This window comes from Calypte anna, chromosome 5A (genome assembly GCF_003957555.1).
Source record: "Calypte anna isolate BGI_N300 chromosome 5A, bCalAnn1_v1.p, whole genome shotgun sequence".
Lineage (NCBI taxonomy): Eukaryota > Metazoa > Chordata > Aves > Apodiformes > Trochilidae > Calypte > Calypte anna.
In genome coordinates this window covers 2,209,990-2,230,121 of record NC_044251.1, presented here as the reverse complement: position 1 = coordinate 2,230,121, position 20,132 = coordinate 2,209,990, and the positions used below count along the sequence as shown (strand labels likewise).

Sequence of the window (20,132 nt, the reverse complement as noted above, 5' to 3'; positions counted from 1 at the left end):
CCCCAGCTCCCTCAGCCCTTCCTCACAGGACTTGTGCTGGATCTCTTCACAGCCTCCTTGCTCTTCTCTGGACCTGCTCCAGGACCTCAATCTCCTTCCTGAACTGAGGGGCCCAGAACTGGACACAGTACTCGAGGTGTGGCCTCACCAGAGCTGAGCACAGGGGCAGAATCCCTTCCCTGGACCTGCTGGCCACGCTGTTCCTGATCCAGCCCAGGATGCCATTGGCCTTCTTGGCCACCTGGGCACACTGCTGGCTCATGTTCAGCTTCCTGTCAATCCATGGATTTGAGGTGCTCGCAGCAGCTCGTATAAAATCAGTAAACATCTTCCCCTTGTGCAAAAAGCTTTTCTTTCCCTAATCTCAGACAGGCAAGATGTTGATAGTGTGAATAATTTAAGCTTCGTTCATCACAAGGAGGTTGTAGTCAAAGGGTAAGGTTAGAAAGCAGTATCTCCTCCCTCTGCTTTATGTGTAGTGACATCTTGGTGCTTCCAGCTTACAAATAAGTTCCCCAGCAGCAGGAGCTGGGAACACAGCCTACCAGTGAGCCCAAACAGCTGTGACACCCTCAACATCAGCTTCCTTCAGGTGCTGCTCCATTCAAAGTGAAGTACAGCAAGCAGTGGGACCACCAGTAGTAGCAGTGAGGTTACAGCACTGGTGATAGGGGTATGTATGGTATTATGAAGAAATGTTCATTTAGTGAATGGAATTTTTTTTTTTTTTAATTGTACATCTTTTTCCCAGCTAGTAAATGGAGTTATGAGTTTTGCTTACACTTGATATTTGCAATTTCTTAGATGGAAAATGCTGGAATTACCTTTCTCAAAACATTTCAAAGGGGGACAATTCTGTGATAGGCCTGTGCCTAATAGCTACTATAAACAAATAGGTTTGTTTGCCTAATCACCTTGTTTTAAGCTATGCAAGCAAAACTTGCTGTGTGCTAAGTGTAACTCATGAATATGAATTTATCTGTGAATAATATTGTTCCTCAAATAATCAACATATTGCCTGAGGTGTATAATTCTTCAGGAAACTTTCCTGATTCAATTAAAGAGAATGGAAAGGTCTTAAGAAACTTGTTGACCTGGTTTGCTTGTTTAACATTGCTAATCCAAGAGATGTAGTTTCTTTAATCACTTTGTAGCTACACAGGTTAATTAATTATCTCATACAACTGCATTGTCAGGCACAGTGTCAGGGAAATCACATCATGAATACAAGTCAGCATACTGTAAGCATGCATGCTGCAAGCTTGAAAACACCCAATACTCTTTCACATTGGGTTAGTTTTGAAGTTCCAGCTATATATTAGTCTTCAAATTACCATGGACTCTTCATAAGCACATAAAACCTGGGTGGTAAAAGGCAAGCAGGGAATAATTAAACTAAAACAGAGTCTTCTCAAAAGGAAAATCTCTGTTCACTTCAGTGCAGGGGTTCTTTACAGAGAAGATCCAATGTTTTTTAATTCACTGCTCCAGATATACACCAAGAGGTTCTTCAAGGCTTTTTGTTCTACTATTTCTGATTGAAAGGTGGTGGTAAATAGAGCAGATACCAGCCTTTCCTCCCTCGGTGCAAAGCTGCAAAATAGCTTCACCACAAGAAAGAAACACAAAACACCACACATTAAAATCTCCACGTAACTATGGAATCAAGCTGCTCTAGATTTTTGGCACTACTATGGGTAGTTGCACTTTAGATGCATAGTGCTGATTGGACCTGGAAATAGTTCCCTTGAGCCAAAAAGTGTCCTGTGCCCTTTGTTCAAGTTGGTTCTAGTTGGCAAACTCCATCTGAAATGATGCTACTTTTTGGAGTGTAACTATCACCTTGTTGTTTTAACCAATCGTATTGTGTTGCTGTATCTGGTTTTGTCTTGGAATTACCTGGTTTTCTGTAACATTAACAACAGTTTGGGATGCAGGGTAAGGAAAAGGGGGATTAACTGTAAAAAGTGCCTCTAAATGGGATCTAATTGTGGTATTGCTAAAGACAGACTTGAGGGCCAGGTGGATAACTGGTTGGGCCTCACAGGGCACTTTTTAATGTTCTGATATAAATGCATTTTTTGTATGGAAGTTTGGTTTTCAGCCTTTGAATCAATATATGAAACCTAGGTGGATGAAGAGCCACCTCTGTATCTGCATGGAATAATAATGAGCATCCTGGGTCCTCCTATAAAACCAGGAAGTTCTTGCAAGCATATGTATGGTCACCCAGCACAGATAAACATTTAATTCTGTTGTGGCTATGAGTTAATCTGGCAAGGTTAGTTTATAGGTACTTCTGTTGAAAGAAAAGGGGAAAGAAGAGGAGCTTCTAACTCCCATTTGTTGCAGATCTCTGGGTCTATTCCTACTATAAATATTTTCTGGAAGGTGAGTGTACATATGTACATTTTGCTTGTCTCTGCCTGTAAATGGCATCCCTAAATATTCCTGCTTAAAGCTATTACATTACTTTCATTATTCCTGAGAAACACACTGAAATTAACATTTCTACCATGTGTCATGCCAAAAAGGTTACTTTTATAAATAAATTATTAAGATTGTAGGGAAAAATCATTACTTGCATCAACAAAGGTTTTGATCTTGCCAAGAGGTGAATTTCACCTTAGGATGTAGAAGAACAAGTATTGAAAGCAGTTATCTGCCAATTTATCTTTTCTGAAGTCAGAATTTCTGTATTAGCAGAAACTTTTGTCTCTTACTTCCAAAAGTGGAAACACTGTCTCATTGAAAAGTAAAACACATTTGGGGCTCGTGTTTCAGGCAAAAGTCAATGAGGAAAAGAAGTATTGATCAAAGATGGGGCAGTACATCCAAAGATGGGAGTTTTGCAGCTGTCTGCACAGGTATCCAGTTCCTAGCAAATGAGGAATCACAGACCTTAAGACATCTAGTTCAGCCCTTTTTCCAAGGAAGGACCCTACAAGGATCCTACCCAGTATTTGCCATCCTCTTTTAAAAGTACTTTTTTGGTGGAAATCAAACTTTTCCATGAGCTGCTGCCCTATTCTCACTAAACTAATTATTTCTCTCATTATTTCTCCTCCTATCACCAAATGAATGTATTTCCTGCCTCTGTGCAACCTTAAAATGACCTGAACATTATTTTCAGCTCTCTCCATCAGTTTTCCCTATGCTGAGGAGACGAGTTCCTTTAGGGTTTTTTCACAGATCACCAGAGTGTCAATAAGCTTGAAGTCACTACTGAAGGGACAGGGTGATCCTGGATTTATTTCAGAAGAGCTTTAAGAGCACTGTGTCTAGGTGCTGGTTTTTATCTATTTGACAGCTTCAGATACTTTGTAAGTTTGGGTTTCCCCACACACACTTCTTTTTTTTTTCTTTTGTAACACCTCTATTCTTTTTAAAAGAAACTCAAATTCCTTTGAAGGTATCCTAATATTGTTTAGTTCAAATGGTATCTAGAGAGTGAAAAACAGGATGAGCATAAGGTATATAACAAGGTGAGAACAGGACTTCTGGTTAGGATAGGAGGTATCTTCAGGGAGCAATGCAAGAGTGTGTGTCTGACTGCTTTGCTGGGGGAAGAAGGGTTAATTGGCAGTACAGTGCACCACAGTTTTGATGCTTTGAGATATGGAATAGAAAAAGGAAATTTTACCTCATAATTTAGTTGGGAGCCCTCCTAAGACGTGTGTAATTCCATTCTGCAAAAAGCCTCTTGGTGTGCTGATAACAGCCCATCAGGCACAAAGGTGAAAAGCCAGATTGCTGCATGGTCTATGAAGAAAGTCATAAAAATGGATTTTAGTCTTCAAGAAAAACATTACAGCCGAGATTATCAAGAGCAGGTTACCAACATTTTTACATGCAGATTCATTTTCCAGCTTCACCATAAGCTGCTGGGCTTGGTTTGAGGGTGAACACACTATTTCTGTGCCTTAGTTTTCCATTTGTAATGACTCACCATGAGTCAGGAGTGGATGACTCAGAGGTTATGGACAGTACAGCTCCTATGGATTGAAATCAGAGCTTGATTGGTACCTGTGTGGTGTTTCCTGGAATATACAGGAGCTCTGAAGGCTGCCAGCACATGTGCAGTGGAGTTCATGCAAGTCTGCTATGATTTTGGTTTCTTTCCCCGAGATTGGCTTCAGCATCCTTATAACCTTTACATACCTAAAAATGAAAATTTTAATTAAAAAATTAAATGTTAATGCTTCTTTTTCTGTGATGTTATTCAGGAAATTAAATGAGGTGTTTTTTTTCATGGAACACAGTACCATGAGTCTTCTGGTACAACTGTAGTACAGTGTATAGCTGTAGTTGTAAAACATAATTGACTTAGCTTGCAATAATCATAGACTCATAGAATAGGCTGGGTTGGAAGGGACCTCAGAGATCATCGAGTCCAACCCTTGATCAACTACCGCCACAGTCACTAGACTATGGCACTGAGTGCCATATCGAGTCGCTTTTTAAATGTCTCCAGGGACGAAGAGTCCACCACCTCCCCAGGCAGCCCGTTCCAATGTCTGATCACCCTCTCCATAAAGAAATTCTTCCTAAAATCCAACCTAAACCTCCCCTGGCACAACTTGAGACCCTGCCCTCTTGTCTTACTGAGAGTTGCCTGGGAAAAGAGCCCAACCCCCCCTGGCTCCAACCTCCTTTCAGGGAGTTGTAGAGAGTGATGAGGTCTCCCCTGAGCCTCCTCTTCTCCAGCCTCAACACCCCCAGCTCTCTCAGCCTCTCCTCATAGGATCTGTGTTCGAGTCTCTTCACCAGCCTGGTTGCCCTCCTTTGGACCTGTTCCAGGACCTCAATATCCTTCTTGAACTGAGGGGCCCGGAACTGAACACAGTACTCAAGGTGTGGAGTACTTAAGCTTTGTGGCATCCTAATGCACAAACTCAGTACTTTTGAATTACTTCTTGCTTTTGAGTTTTGACATTCCCTCTCCAGCTCTGCAATTCCTCAAGTGTTGGGGAAACAGTTCAGAAATATCCAGGTTGTGAGCAATCCTGACTTACTTCACCTTAGGCCACATTGGGTTAATGGTTATTGAGGCCTAGTTAGAGGCTTTCTGAGAATGAGCTAATGGGAAAGAGATAACTTAATTGGCAACAGAAGAGGAAAATAATTATGTGAGAAGATGGTTCCCTGAGAATGGGATACATTGGAATTGGAATACAAAGCCACCTGCATGATAAGATGGTGTAAACAAGACTTCTCTATATAAGTGAGTGCAAGTTGTTAATAAAGGATTTCATACAATCATATTGATGTGCACATGGAATCCTTAAGCCTCCACAGACTGTTTTCCCACACTCAAGCATGTCAAATATGGCTTAAATTGGGTATCTAGCTAAACCAACCATAATCATCTGAATACCACTATACTTCCTTCCTAAAGGTTCAATAATGTAACTGAGAGATGAATATTCTGCAAACACCAAGTTGTTTCTAGTTACCTAAGAAGTTACTCCTCCTGGTATCTACCCTGTGGTTCACAACTTTAGAATAGCAAACAAGCTGCATATGGTCTGAATTCCCTTTCCCTGCCCTCTTCTCATTAACATGGATCTGGTGAGAATCTCTTAATGAATATTGACTCTCCCTCTGAAGCACTGACATGTTACAGAAAGGTGGTGTAGGATGTGCTTGTGTCAGACAAGGAGTGCCTCTCATTTTAGTCCCATACTCCAAAATACCTTAGCATTAGTGGTCATACTGTTAATTAAGATGAAACTGAAAGCCATCCAAATAAAAGAATAAAATATTAATTTCTGTAAACTAGATGTAAAATTACATTTTGCAGTATGTGTCATCCCAACCACCTATTTAATTAGGCAAATTTGGAACACATCTGTCCTTGCTTGTGGACCCATACATGAACAGTACTGAACAGATAAGTAATTGGCCAAACATCTGTTAAATTTACCTCCTTCAGATCCAAAGCCCCAGCACAGCAATCCCCACTGTTAGCAGGGAAATTTGTGTTCTCTTTCTATACCACTGGGTGATAGATTGCAGACCCAGATGTACAACCACTCCTCCTGAGTAACAGGATGCTACTCTATCGTTATGGTCTCCAGGTTTACCACAGGTCTGTAAGAAAGTTCATCATGGTTGGTTATAGGTTGTCATAAACCAAAAGTAATTTCTGAATAATTCAGCTTTTAATATTAACTTTGCAGCTGAACCAGTTTTCCAATAGGAGATGGAACAAGAGATGGAACAAAGCAGCATTGTCTTCTAATTGTATTAAGATTGGATTTAAGTTATTTCTTACAGTGAAGCATTCCTAAGCTGCCACTAACTGTGTCAGCGACCTCTAAAATCTCTTAACACAAATAAAAGAAAACTTACTTTGCTTTGTAAGCAAAACTACATACAGCAGCACTGCCATCTTCTGCTTGCTTGCTTTCCTGCATGCAAATACTCAGTTTACACTGCAAAGCAGCAACAGGGAAGGTGCCTTTTTCTTCGAGGAGGTGTCTGGGATGATAACGTGTTCTCATACTTGTAACACACGTCTGGAGTTCCACAGATGGGGGGATTTTCACATAAAGAACTTAAGGCATTTGCCCAGGATTGTTAATATATCTCATCCCAGCTCAAAAATCCCAGGCCAATACCTGTATTTGTGCTGACCATAAGGAACAGAGTAAACCCACTGGGTCTGCTCCATAGAGTTGATGTGTACACAAATGATCACATTATAACAGATCTCACATTATAACAGATCTCTCGTGGTCTGCACGAGTACCACAAGTCCAAAACATGGATGATCCATATGCACAGGACTTCCTGCAGCTGGGGTATGTGTGATCACAGGCAGGAATTTGTGTGGTTCATCTGCAGTAGCTCCAACAGGTCCCAGATGTATCATAAATGCTCCTGATCTGAAGTTTCCTGGTTGTGCTGTACATCAGCATTCAGGCAAGATAGAAACCTGGAAGCCCTGTTTCAAACACTATTTTAAAAGATGCAGGTATGGTAAATGATATTTCTCTGAACTCAAGTTGCTAGCAGGAAGCTAGCAACTGAATTGCTCCAGGGACAAATTCCCCCACATCTGGGAAGTGAGTGTTTAGTATATATCATATATATCATACAGTATAGATGATACATTGTTGAATGGAGCTTTCAGCATTAAACATTAATTATGAGTTTGACTGTACCAGAAAAACTGAAAAGGGAGAGAATTTCATTGTGTGACTTTTTCCTTTCAGGGCATTTCCTTGGGGCTTCTCATCCCATGGAGGCAGAGTGACACTGCCAGTTCTGAGCCTCCCTCTTCCATGCAGTGATGTCTGACATTACTGGGAAGTGAACAGGTCTGAATGCTTTTTTCTTCTTAAAATATTGTAGTTAGATATTCCAGTCTCTGCTTTACTCAAGACTTTGATAGACTGAGGTGCACTGATAACTATTCTTTCACCTTTCCCTGAAAATAAGCATTATAAAACTGATGCACACAAAAGGCTGTCCATCTTTATGAAAGCACGAGACCATAAATGAGGTGAGCAGACACATTCCATTTTATGATTCTGTGATTTTTGTTCCCAGAACACAGAGTTAGAATCACAGCAACATCCTGGGTTTGGTTTACTGCTCATCATTTCCTGGGGAAGGACAGTTTATGCTCCTGGGAATATCCATGAGCATTACAGTCCCTGGGAAAAGGGTCCCTTGTACTCACTTGTGTGTGCTCAATGCACTCTGCTGTGCTGATGCATTATGGACCCTGTAGACTTAGCTTGTGATGCAGATTTGGTACCAACATCACCACAAACTTGATCAACTATTGATATAAGCTCGTTACCACTGCTGTTTCCAGTTCAGCCCACTGGTTTTCATCCCACAGGCTGCTACATGCTGGGCTCAGAAGTGCCAGAGACATCTTTTGCTTGGGATAAAAAGCTTTTCCAAGTCTAGGACAGAGGTTTCTACTAGATTTGTTCTCAAACCTGGAAAGCTTCCCCCTATGGTTTGAGGGGCCACGGGCTAATGTTGTGGTACCAATCTGAGGACCTAGGGAGAGGGTGCTGCTGTTCAGGACCCTGGGGGATCCAGAGGGCAGAACAGAGAGGGATCAGTGTTCCCACCCCTTGCCATACTCTGTGGCAGAAGTCTCCCCCTTTCCTGCTCTCTTCTTCCTTGCTGCTTTCTCCACCCAGAGGTCTCGGGAGAGAGGCTCCTGCTCTTTGTCATCAGCACCCAGGACACAAGTCCACTGGGTGCTGGGAAGAACCAGAGACCCTTTTCCCAGGTCAGCTCTGCCCCAAGGGACCTCAGATACTTAGCTCAGCAATCATCGAGGTTGGGTTTTGTATATATTTGTTCCCCACCCCACATGTTGCAGACCCTTCCCTGTTCCATTAAACCTGCTCCAGTTCTAACTTCAAGTCTCTCTTCCTTGTTCCCTTTTTCTCTTCCCCTGGGAGGGTGGAGGGGGTAACAAGGAGCAGTTCTGTCCTTTGGGTTTTGGTTTGCTCTGACCACTAAACCAAGACACTTTCCAAACCAGAATGTGTGATCTCCTTCTATCCCATATTCAGTGTTGAACTGAAGCATTTTGATCTCTCACTGAGTGATCCCTCTCCAGCCAAGGAGGAGAATCAGGATGGGTTGCATAAGCTTATCCTCAGCCCAGTTCCCTGGAGCAGCAGGGGCAGCAGCAGGGCAGGAGGGAGGAGCCCCAGGAAAGGGAACTCCCCACCCTCAGCACAGCTCCTACCTTGTAATCAGCATTAGGTAAGTGGTGTGGGACATCCCTGGGTGTCACCATCAGTCAGCTGCCTCAGGGATACTAATGGTCTGTCCTCCATGGCTGGACTGTGATCCTGTCCCAGTGAAACCAGGACAGAGTCATAAATGATGATCCAGTTGACTATGGTTACTTTAATTCCTTTCCTGGTCACAGACATTACACAGGACAGACAATTCCACCAAAAGCAACAAAACGTGGGTAAGGCACATAATGGTGACTGTGTATTATGATTGTGTGAGACAGATTTCTCTTCCCCAAAGTTTCATTATTATTATTCATTGTTATTATTATTATTTCACTATTCTTCGCTCTCTTGGACAAATATTCATTGTTAAGAACAAATTAAGAACAATTAAGAACCAATGAAAACATTAGAAAGTATTGAAGAATTGTTGCTTACCAGCCCAAACGTCAGGAGGTGAGTGAAAAGGTAGAAGAAGTTACTATAAATCCATTTTGTTGGTGAAATCTTAGTTGTCACTCAGTTAGTTGGCCTGTTTTGAAGGATTTAACCTGTTGGAATAAGAACCTTGAAATAAATCTCTTAGCTGTGATTAGAGATGAACGAGAGATTAGCATTGGCAGGAGGGCTGAAGTCTTTTTTTCCATCTCCACTGGTGAGTCAGTGTAAAGACAGAAGAACTCCACAGACACCAGGAAATCAATACTGCAGCGTTCCTCAGGATGCCTGATCCAGGTATTTTCTCCCTGGTACTCAGCAAGTTACCAGTTTCAAGATCCTGTTCAGTCCTCTGAAGCAGGTTAGTGCTTTCTTCTGCAGTAAATCACAGGTAGGAATGTGTGTTTAGCTAAAATAGCAGATTTCAGTGAAACCAGTAAGATGAAATGTGGTTTGCCAAGCTCCTTCAGACAATTTGTATCTCGTAAGTAAATGTTAGATGCAAACAAATAAATAGCCAAGCTGTGTCTTGCTATGCAGTCAGGGAAGTTTCACAGCAAAGGAATAGAGAGGTGGCATCTTGGAAGCAAAAAGCTACTGTATGGTGGTGGAAGCTGTGTTTGAAGTGAGTTAGACAAGGATGTATTAAGAACAGTGTCAGTAATACAGGAGAGATTTCCACATGTGTAGAGCTTCTGCTGAAAGAAATGTTGCTCCCCTTATAGAATAAAAATCTAGCTTGCTCTCTCAGAGCTGGGGAAAAAAGTTTGTGATTATGCTTCATAACTCTGGAGGGGCTCATGAGGTGTGTTTCACAGAGCTTCACAGAGGTGTTAGTTACACTGAAATACTAGGAGTGTTTGTGGGTTACAGGAGCCCACTGCCACACACAGCTTGGAGAAGACCAGGTACCTATTGCAGAGCAAGAAAATGACACTTTCAGCTCTTAAACTGCACTTCAGTTCTTTCAGCTGGAAGAACTTTCTTCATGGTGCTCAAAAACAATGCTGCTATGCAGCAGTACCTGGGTTGCAAAACATCTTACACTAATAAATATATTCAATACTTCATTGAACAGTTAGGGAAAGAATAATGTTATAGTGGATTTTAAAAATTCATCATGATGGGAAGAGAATCTTCTCATTATCTAAAATAAATTCAGCAAACTGTTAGCACAGGAAGAAACAATCTCAAGAGAAATGTCCATGTAGAAGTTGGGGAATAGAGTGGGCAAGTTGTTCTGTCCCAGCCTCAATGCACTCAAAAGTTTCAGAAGCAAAGCTGTCCCAGAGATCCTTTGGGAAAAACAGTGACAGCCAGGGGCAGCTGTAGCGGGAGGAGCCATTCTTGCTCCTGAAGCTCGACGAGCTGCTGGTCTCTTCCAGGACTCCAGCCACCACACAGCGCTTCCAGGGTAGAAGTGTAGCAGGAGGAGCCTTTCTTGCTCCAGAGGCTCGACGAGCTGCTGGCCTCTCCATGCCTCGCACCAGAGTGAACTGAGGTGCCTTCTGTGGGTGTGTGTCCCACCTTTATTGGCCCCCTGGTAATAGGGGCCCTGCCCTAACCAGGCACAGGTGGACACACACCCACTCTTTGGCAACTCAAGGCACCTGCTTTATCTTGTTTCTCTACAGGCAGCCACCAGTGCTCATTTTTCATTTTTTTAACCAGTGTTTGAAAATGGCTGAGGAAGCCATATGAGAACAGCTCCAGAAGACTGAATGTATCCTCGCTTATGGAGTTCAGATTCAAATTCCTTTATGGCTAGAATATGACAGAAAGTCTCAAATTTACATCTTCCCAAATCACCAGTGCCTCTTGAGTAGATGAATTGTTAGTAAAGGAAGAACTGGTTAAAATTTTTCCTCACTTTAAAGCAAAAGATGTCTGGCAAGTTGAGTGTTCCCACTGACACCGTAATTATTTGTGTGCTGAACAATTTTGAGGTATTTTCTAAATATATAAATATGTAAATATGTAAATATGTACATGTATTTCATAGAATCATAGAATTGGCTGGGTTGGAAGGGACCTCAGAGATCATCAAGTCCAACCCTTGAACCTCCGTTGCGGTTGCTAGACCATGGCACTCAGTGCCACATCCAGGCTCTTTTGAAATATCTCCAGACACGGAGAATCCACTACTTCCCTGGGCAGCCCATTCCAATGTCTGATCACCCTCTCCAGAAAGAAATTCTTTCTAATCTCCAACCTAAACCTCCCCTGGCACAACTTGAGACCCTGCCCTCTTGTCTTGCTGAGAGTTGCCCGGGAAAAGAGCCCAACCCCCCCCTGGCTCCAACCTCCTTTCAGGGAGTTGTAGAGAGTGATGAGGTCTCCCCTGAGCCTCCTCTTCTCCAGGCTGAACACCCCCAGCTCCCTCAGCCTCTCCTCATAGGGTCTGTGCTCGAGTCCCTTCACCAGCCTGGTAATCTGACAATTACACAATCTAAGAATTACAGATTCCTAGAATCATCAAGAAAACATGGGCACTGAGTACAAGGGAAGGTCACCACGAGTCTCATGGAGTGACAGACAGCAGAGCAGATCACTTCTACACATCAGGAAATCTGCACTAGAAGTTGCTTTCAGGACAAAACTCCACAGGAATTCAGAGTCCATTGGTGCTACTCTTCACTTCTTTGTAATTGCTGTAGTCTGTCCTTAGAGGAATTTCCTTATGTCTCTCACAATACAGGAAACTTAAACCATGCATTTCCCTGGGGCAAACCCTTGGCAGGTCTCAGAGTGCGTGAGGCTGCACAGGAAGCTTACTGTAGTCTCTATAAATACCCAAACAGACAGTAATCTCTCTCTCTCTCTTCTTCAGATGTCTCCTGCATGCCTGGGATCCATGCTTCTAATCAGCTTAGGAGCTTTGCTTGACCTCCACTCCTCTTCCTAATGCTGATCTGACTATGGCTGTGCTCAAAGTCAAATTCACCAAAACAAGGAGGGACAAATTGGCTCAGATCTTATGGATCCTCAACTGGGTTTCTGTAGTGAGCGGGGTCATTCTCTTCAGCCTCGGCCTCTTTCTGAAAATAGAGATCAAGAAGCGCAATGAAGTGATGGCAAAAGGGGACATTAACTCTGTCCCCAACTTGCTGATCTCTGTAGGAGTCATAGCATGCATCATCAACTTTCTGGGTGGCAAAATCTGCTATGACTGCTCAGATGGCAACAAGTTCTCTCGGTGGAAACTTGTTATGCTCCCTTACATCGTGTGTACCTTCTGCTTTACCTTCTGCATCCTGGTGGGTGCTCTCATGTGCTACACCATGAGGAACGAGCTGGAGGAGTCTCTCTATCTGGGGCTGAAGGATGCTATCAAGTTCTATAAGGACACAGACATACCTGGAAGATGTTTCTTAAAGAAAACAGTGGATATGTTACAAATTGGGTTCCAGTGCTGTGGAAACAATGGCTTTAGAGACTGGTTTGAAATACAGTGGGTATCTCCTCGTTATCTGAATATGGCTTCCAAGGAAGTTGTGGAGTAAGTATTTGCTTGTCACTACAAAAAAAAAACAAACCAAACCAACATTCAAGAAGGCAAAGTAGATACTAGTTTTCTCTGGACCCTTGTCTCTTAATCAAAAGCCTGTAGAATGACCACATTACAAAATATGCTAACTATGCACCCCTCAGGGGTCGGTACTGGGACCGGTGTTGTTCAATATCTTCATCAACGACTTGGATGAGGGTATAGAGTGTACCCTCAGCAAGTTTGCTGATGACACTAAGCTGGGAGGAGTGGCTGACACACCAGAAGGCTGTGCTGCCATTCAGAGAGACTTAGACAGGCTGGAGAGTTGGGCAGAGAGAAACATGATGAAATTCAACAAGGGGAAGTGTAGAGTTTTGCATTTGGGGAAGAACAACACAATGTCCCAGTATAGGTTGGGGGCTGACCTGCTGGAGAGCAGTGTAGGTGAAAGAGACCTGGGGGTCCTGGTAGACAAGAGGATGACCATGAGCCAGCAATGTGCCCTTGTGGCCAAGAAGGCCAATGGCATCCTGGGGTGCATTAGAAAGGGTGTGGTTAGTAGGTCAAGAGAGGTTCTCCTCCCCCTCTATTCTGCATTGGTGAGGCCGCACCTGGAGTATTGTGTCCAGTTCTGGGCCCCTCAGTTCAAGAAGGACAGGGAAGTGCTTGAAAGAGTCCAGCGCAGAGCTACTAAGATGATGAAGGGAGTGGAACATCTCCCTTATGAGGAAAGGCTGAGGGAGCTGGGTCTCTTTAGTTTGGAGAAAAGGAGACTGAGGGGTGACCTCATCAATGTTTTCAAATATGTAAGGAGTGAGTGTCAGGGAGATGGAGTTAGGCTCTTCTCAGTGGTGACCAGTGATAGGACAAGGGGTAATGGGTGTAAATTGGAGCACAGGAGGTTCAAGTTGAATATCCGGAAAAATTTTTTTCCTGTAAGGGTGACAGAGCCCTGGAACAGGCTGCCCAGGGGGGTCGTGGAGTCTCCTTCACTGGAGACATTCAAAACCCGTCTGGACACGTTCCTATGCGAAGTGCTCTAGGTGGCCCTGCTCTGGCAGGGGGGGTTGGACTAGATGATCTTTCGAGGTCCCTTCCAACCCCTAGGATTCTATGATTCTATGATTCTATAAAAGTTGCCTTTTGCTAACTTTTTAAGGATGCTAAGCAAAGGAAAGGTTTGGCTTTCCTTTCTTACTGTGTTAAATTAGCCACTTCAAAATTGCAATTATAATGAATGAACAGAAAGAAAAAAAGGATCAATTCCAAACAGTCAATTCTAAACACTGAAAGATCTTCATCCTTCAAGACTTTTCAAACCCAGGCTCAAATCTATATATCCAGATGCAAGAAACAGCCAATAGCATGTAGACTGCTTAAAAAGGAGAAAACCCCTTAAAAATTGAGGCAGTTTTGTTTTTTTTTTTCATGATGCTTCAACATATGTAGCAATTGTGAAACTATATGCTCAAAAGTAAGAGTTTGGTAATTCTTACAAGACAATAGAAAAGTTCATATTCTTAAAAGTAGACAATCCAATATAGAATAATCCTTCTAAAGCTGAAAAAGTGTCTTCACTGATGAGAGTGGAGTAGCCATCTAATCCTGAGAAAGATGCCCACAAAAAGCTTGGCTGGCTTTTGTCAAGTGTTCTGTTTTGTTTAACTCAAGACTCAGTGACAATAAAGCCAGGGAAAGGGAGGCCAAGGCTCTTGTTTTCAAAGAATTCACATCTTGAAACTGCCATCATTGCAAAGCCTAAATACAGAGCTGCAAATAAACCAGAGGACAGGAGAATATGGACAAGAAGTGTCACCACGTGCCAGGCAGTTGCCTGGGGGAATGAAGCAAGCTTTGGAGCAAGTGCTCTTGAGGAAGAAGTTGGAAAAGCAACAGTGACACAAAGCAGACTGACCCAAGAGGTTGCTTAAATCCTAATTCTACACTAAAAAGTGACATGACGAGAAAAATGATCCTCAGAAACTTGACTAGTATCTTATTTTGAGGGCACAATGAAAATATATTCCCTTTTATTTCTGTGAGAGATGCAGAACCAGTAGAGTTTTACCCAGGGTCTTAGCTAAACTCTCTTTTCTTCTACAGGGTCACCAGTGCTGCTCTACCTTTATTTTAAAAATACATTGTCAGTTAAATTGTGCCCTATGTAGGCAGAAGATGCCAGTGAAGTGAAGTCTGTGTGGCAGAAGAAATTACACTGCAGAACTTCTTTTACTGTACATAAATTGGATGATGCCATCTTGGTTGCTAGAATCCAAGTTGGTGCTTATAACAAAATCATACTTCCATTTCCACAAATCTGTTAGTGAGACATTTGGTATGAAAACAGGAGAAGCAAATTCCAGGTGGTAACTTGCAGAAAGGATGGAGAAGGAACCAAATCTTTTTCTTGGTTTCATCTTCTATTGTATGTCAGCTAGTCCTGGGTGGATTAAGAGGCAAAGCAGGTGAGAAATGACACTGTCAGCTCAGGTGTGAGTTTTGCACAACTGAATTTCATAATCTTCATTCATAATCCCCTCCCCTTCTATTCTATGCATGGCCAACACCACAATATGACAAGAAATGAGAGAATCAATGGGAATGGTAGGAGGATGAGGCAGGTTACATTGCTACAAACCTATCACTGCTCTGGCTGAGTAAAAACCATCTTTTTATAGTCTCAAAAGCAACTTTTGCCTTACAACAACATAAAAGCTTTGAATTGCAACAACAAATAGCAGTGAATGTCTTGCTCCCTCAGCTCTTCCCTTCTGAAAGTACCAAGATAAACAATTCTTTAATTTGCAGCTATTAGAGAAAACATGATGGCAGGGGGATGTAACCCAAGTTGTGCTTGGCATCAGGAATAAGAGTCTTCTTTAGAGCATGCAGCAGGAACTAAAAAAAAAAAAAAGAACAGAATTGATGCTTGAGATCAAGAGAGAAGCTTAAGGCCTAGCTCAAGAGATGGCAATGTAACCATTTTAGATGCTGTACTGTATTTGGATCATGTCACTGAAATACAGAGGGCATTTTGCTGGCCCAGGTAAAAGTTTCTCTTTCACAACAAACTGGCCTTCCCCTCCTGAGCCCTCTGTAAGGTTTCTTTTCTCCTCCTGCTTACAAATCTCCCATGCTGTAAATCTCTGTCTCCCCTCATTGTCTCCTGCCCAATGAGTGGTTTTGCCTGTTACACTGCTTGCACACTGGTGTATTTGGGTTCTTCTGCACTGGTTCAGTTCTGTTGCCAAGAGTATGATGGCCACAAAGTGAAGAGGTAGATTTTATGCAGAGGAATTCATGCCTAACCCACTCCTAGGTGGCAGCAGATGAACCTCCTGAGATCTTTGGGGAAGATATTTTTGAGGCAATGTTAAACAAGACACTACCACCACCCACCCACCCCCCAAAAAAAAAGGAAAAAAGGAAGGAGGTTGTTATTAGCAGGCCAACAGCAATACAATGAAGGCAATTGTTCTGCCATCCCCCAGCAGAGCCACAAATACTGAGCTTCTGAGCAGTTTATGTTTGTTCCAAAAGATGTATTTAGTCCTGGGATGCCAGAAGAGCTGCAGAGTTTCTGCTTCTTCTGTTCACCTGATGAGTTTCTTGTGATGACTTCCTTCCCTTTAATTTAGAACAGGAAAATATGATTTGTAAATGCCAATAGATAAGTTTTGGAAAATATTACAAATTCTACTAACAAATGGTGAAAGTTGGGTATCTGAGAGGAAGTTGTTTTTCATATATTCTGGCTCCCTATCAAAGGCTAAAGGGCATGGGATCCACTGAAACATGCAGTGGTGCTGACCTGTGGGGCTGTCTCAGGAAATAAGCCTTTTGCAATGAGCATGAAAACAGATAAAATCCTTAGAGGCTCCTTCCCCAAAGTGTGAGAGCATCTCCCAACATCTCATATACTCTCCAGTTTCTGGAAAAGTATTTGAAAGAGAAGTCCTCACAAGGACACATGAGCTAAAGAATAGGTAGTACAAGAACAGATACAAAGGATTCATTTAACTGTTCCAGAAGCTCTTGATTAATCTGACACTTGTCTCTTTCCATCCTATGAATTTTTTTCCCCTCTTATTTTTTTGGTTTTCTTTTTCTCCCCACTTGTTTTTTTCCTGTTCTTATAAATGAGGGCAAGGAATAGTTTCAAGGTTAAAACTTAATAGTTTTAAGGTTAAATACAGTTTCAAAATTGACAAAGAATATAGCTACAAAAAGTATAAAATCCCTTGTGAATTCATCTCAAAACATGTGCCATATCAGCCATTGCACATGAGGACAAAGATGAAGCCAGGCAATTTCCAGTGGTTCCTGTGGCATGCAAAGGTGTCCTTGTATTAGGAATTTTGTGCTGAAAATCAGCCCTGGAGTACTGAAACACAGATTTCTAGGGCCATAGCTTCCATTGGTCACACTGAGATCAACAACTTCAGAAATTGCCTTTAGTCCTTTCAGTGCAAATATACCTAAAAAGGCTTCAGTGTCAGTGAATACTGAACACACACCTTGCATGCACAGTGCCAAGAAACACGTGAGATTCTGTGCTGATACCACACTTCAGTTTTCCTGCAGTAAGCCATTTGTCCAGGTGGAAATGTATTCCCACTTTCCTTTTATCACACTAGAGAGGCCTACATTGCAGCAGACTTACATTTTATCCTTTTCTAAAAATCAGGTGAATAAAATACAACTAAATCTCCCATAGAAATAAACATCTCCTGATAGCAGATCTGCAATGCCCAAACTTCCTGTCCTGTTGCAGCCGTCTGAAGAGCAACGTTGATGGGAAGTTCTTGGTGGATGGAGTCCCCTTCAGCTGCTGCAACCCCAGCTCTCCCCGGCCCTGCATCCAGTACCAGCTGACAAACAACAGTGCTCACTACAACTATGACTTTCTGACAGAGGAGCTCAATATCTGGGTGAAGGGGTGCAGAGAAGCCCTGCTGGATTACTACACGGGCATCATGAGGTCCATTGGTATCACAGCACTGCTCATTTGGCTGTTTGAGGTAAGTCTCAAAAATTAAGTCTGTGTCAGAGTTATTGCAGTCTTCCTGCTCTCTAGGATGGGAAGCAACTACTGTGTAATGTAGAAGTGCCTCAGTATAAAGTCCACAAGCACTTAAATCTGTTGCAGGATTTCCTGTAGTTCAAACAATTTTCTCAAAGCTCCCAGAGCAGAAGCAAAGCTCACTGAAGAGGAAAACTATTTAGACCAGAGAAAGATCATTGTATGTATTCACAGAACTTTTTCTTTGGTGTATTTCCTTCCCTGAAGCATTTATGGGATCATTTATGGATGATACACACAAACTGCAGGGAAACTAAGTGAGGTCTGAAGATTGTTTTGAGTCAATTTTAACAAAGAATTTAGCAAAATGTCAGCAGGCCTTTGGCTGAAAACACTGGGTTTATTTATAGGAAAAGATCAAGTGCAGGTTATTAATACCTGAAAGGCTCACTTTTACATTACACAGCTTTGCCATACAGCACTTGTAAACATGGGACACCTTTTAGATGTAGGCAGGACTGCTTATTATGCAATTAAAATAAGGATATTTCAGGTAAGCATATACACCTGCAAAGATACAGGCTTTCTGCTGGCACCTGAAAGGAAGTTGTTTGGACATTGTCATACGCAGGTAAAGGACACCTTACACACCCTCCTCCTCCCCAGGGGCACAGGCTAGAATATATTGGTTTTTCCTTTTTAATAAGATTTAGCTTTCTGATTATTGTTCTTGTCCATAGATAAGAGCCCTGTAATTGAAACAACAGTTCTCAAGTGGTGGTAGGTGAGGTGGAGGTGCCAGAAAGCAGCTCTGGTAGCACAAGCAAAAGCTGTGGGCCAGCTCTCTGTGCTCCCTTCAATGCTGACAAGCTGCACAAGCTCATCTCCATTCAAGGGAACTATGAAAGTGGAGTTTTTATCTAAAATTAAACTTGAGCCTCTACTACTTAAGCCATCATTCCTAATTTTAATGCACTGGCATGAAAGACACATATGGCTTACATTTGAATGATTGGACCCCTCAAGAGTAACACCTGTTTAATCAAAATAAGGGGGGAAAAAATCCACAGAAATTAATAACTACTATTTAATTTTTTTTTCCTAGTGATTGATGTTTCCATTAACTGATCACCCATTCTTTAATCCATTAGTTGTAGTCTCTGAGGCTGCAGCATTCCCAAGTAATTCTAGGTATTTATGTGCTAAGAACATGCAAGTGACAATTGCTGCCTGAAGAGTAGAGAGACTACCAATCAATCTCTCCCCAGTATTTTAATTTAAAAAAAAATAAATAAATTAGGAGAGTGGATAGATAGATAGATTGCTGGGGTTGAATTTATCTGCTTTACTCAATGTGAATTATTAGGCCTGTAGACAGGCAAGTCAGAAAGCTGACAGTGGTAAGAATGAGGCTGGAAATGCAACTCTGTTTAACCATTAACTTTTCTTCCAGCTCTCTGTACTTATTGGTGTCCGGTACCTACAAACAGCAATGAAGAATGTCCTTCTGCTAGGAGATCTGGAGGGAGAATCAGATGGTTGGTTACTAGAAAACAGCTTTGTGGAAACTGCCAAATACAACATCAGCATCATTAAGAACCTTGGCAAAGCCAATCAGGTCTCCACTGTCTCGGGCATGAACGATCCCAACATCGATGTTCAGAACACAAACTGTGGCAAAACCAACGTTACCACAAAATCTATCCCAGCACCTAGCTAGGGAACTCTTCAAGGAAATGACATCACAAGTGTAGCTTTGATGTATTTCAGTCTTAAGAGTACCAGATTTTTCACTGGTGGGGAAAAAAAAGGTAGGGAAACTGATAGGACAACTGAACAGACCACAGAATGGTGACAGCTCCAAAACTGCTGATACTTCTTTGGCTGAAGGCATTTGTACTCATTCTTGTGAAATTCCTGATTTTCAGCACTCTAGAAAACTCTGGTAATTTTCCCCACTTTCTCTCCCCTGATGGTCTGAATACATCAGAAAAATCACTATGCAGGAGCAATTGTGTCCCAGATAGCAGGACTACGTGTTCTAACACACATGCTGCTCTGCTATGTACCAACAAAGTTTGCCATTTTGTCTACAGAAATCCCAGCAGCAGGGAAATCCCAGAAAAAAACTGTTACACCAGGTAAAAAGATGCTTTAAAAAAAGACACAAAAAATGTGAAATGAAAACTCTGTTAGTCTTAGATTTTTATTTTTTTTTCAGAATAGCCTAAAGTTTCTCTTCATTTTTCCCCCCAAATAGTTTAGAGAAAGCAAGCTGCCATGTCTCCCTGAAAATCAATGGTTTCTGCTGGAGAACTGGAATTTCTTTGCTGAAGAAAAATCACTGCCAGCTCATGCTGGGATATTTAAAATTCCAAGTAGCATGTGATATCACAAGTTTGAAAACAAATACTCTCCATTAAAAAAAAAAAATACTGGCATTTAAAAGCTCCTAATT

At 42.1% G+C, this 20,132-nt stretch overlaps 1 protein-coding gene across 1 annotated transcript; it reads left to right on the top strand.

The window, feature by feature from the left end:
- Positions 1-415: 415 nt before the first annotated feature.
- Positions 416-19,394, top strand: LOC103534368 (photoreceptor outer segment membrane glycoprotein 2). Its single transcript, XM_030452303.1, has 4 exons — positions 416-673; positions 11,992-12,660; positions 17,426-17,672; positions 19,128-19,394. Exons 2-4 carry the CDS (start codon positions 12,080-12,082, stop codon positions 19,392-19,394), a joined length of 1,095 nt encoding a protein of 364 aa, XP_030308163.1. The 5' UTR covers positions 416-673; positions 11,992-12,079.
- Positions 19,395-20,132: the final 738 nt, after the last annotated feature.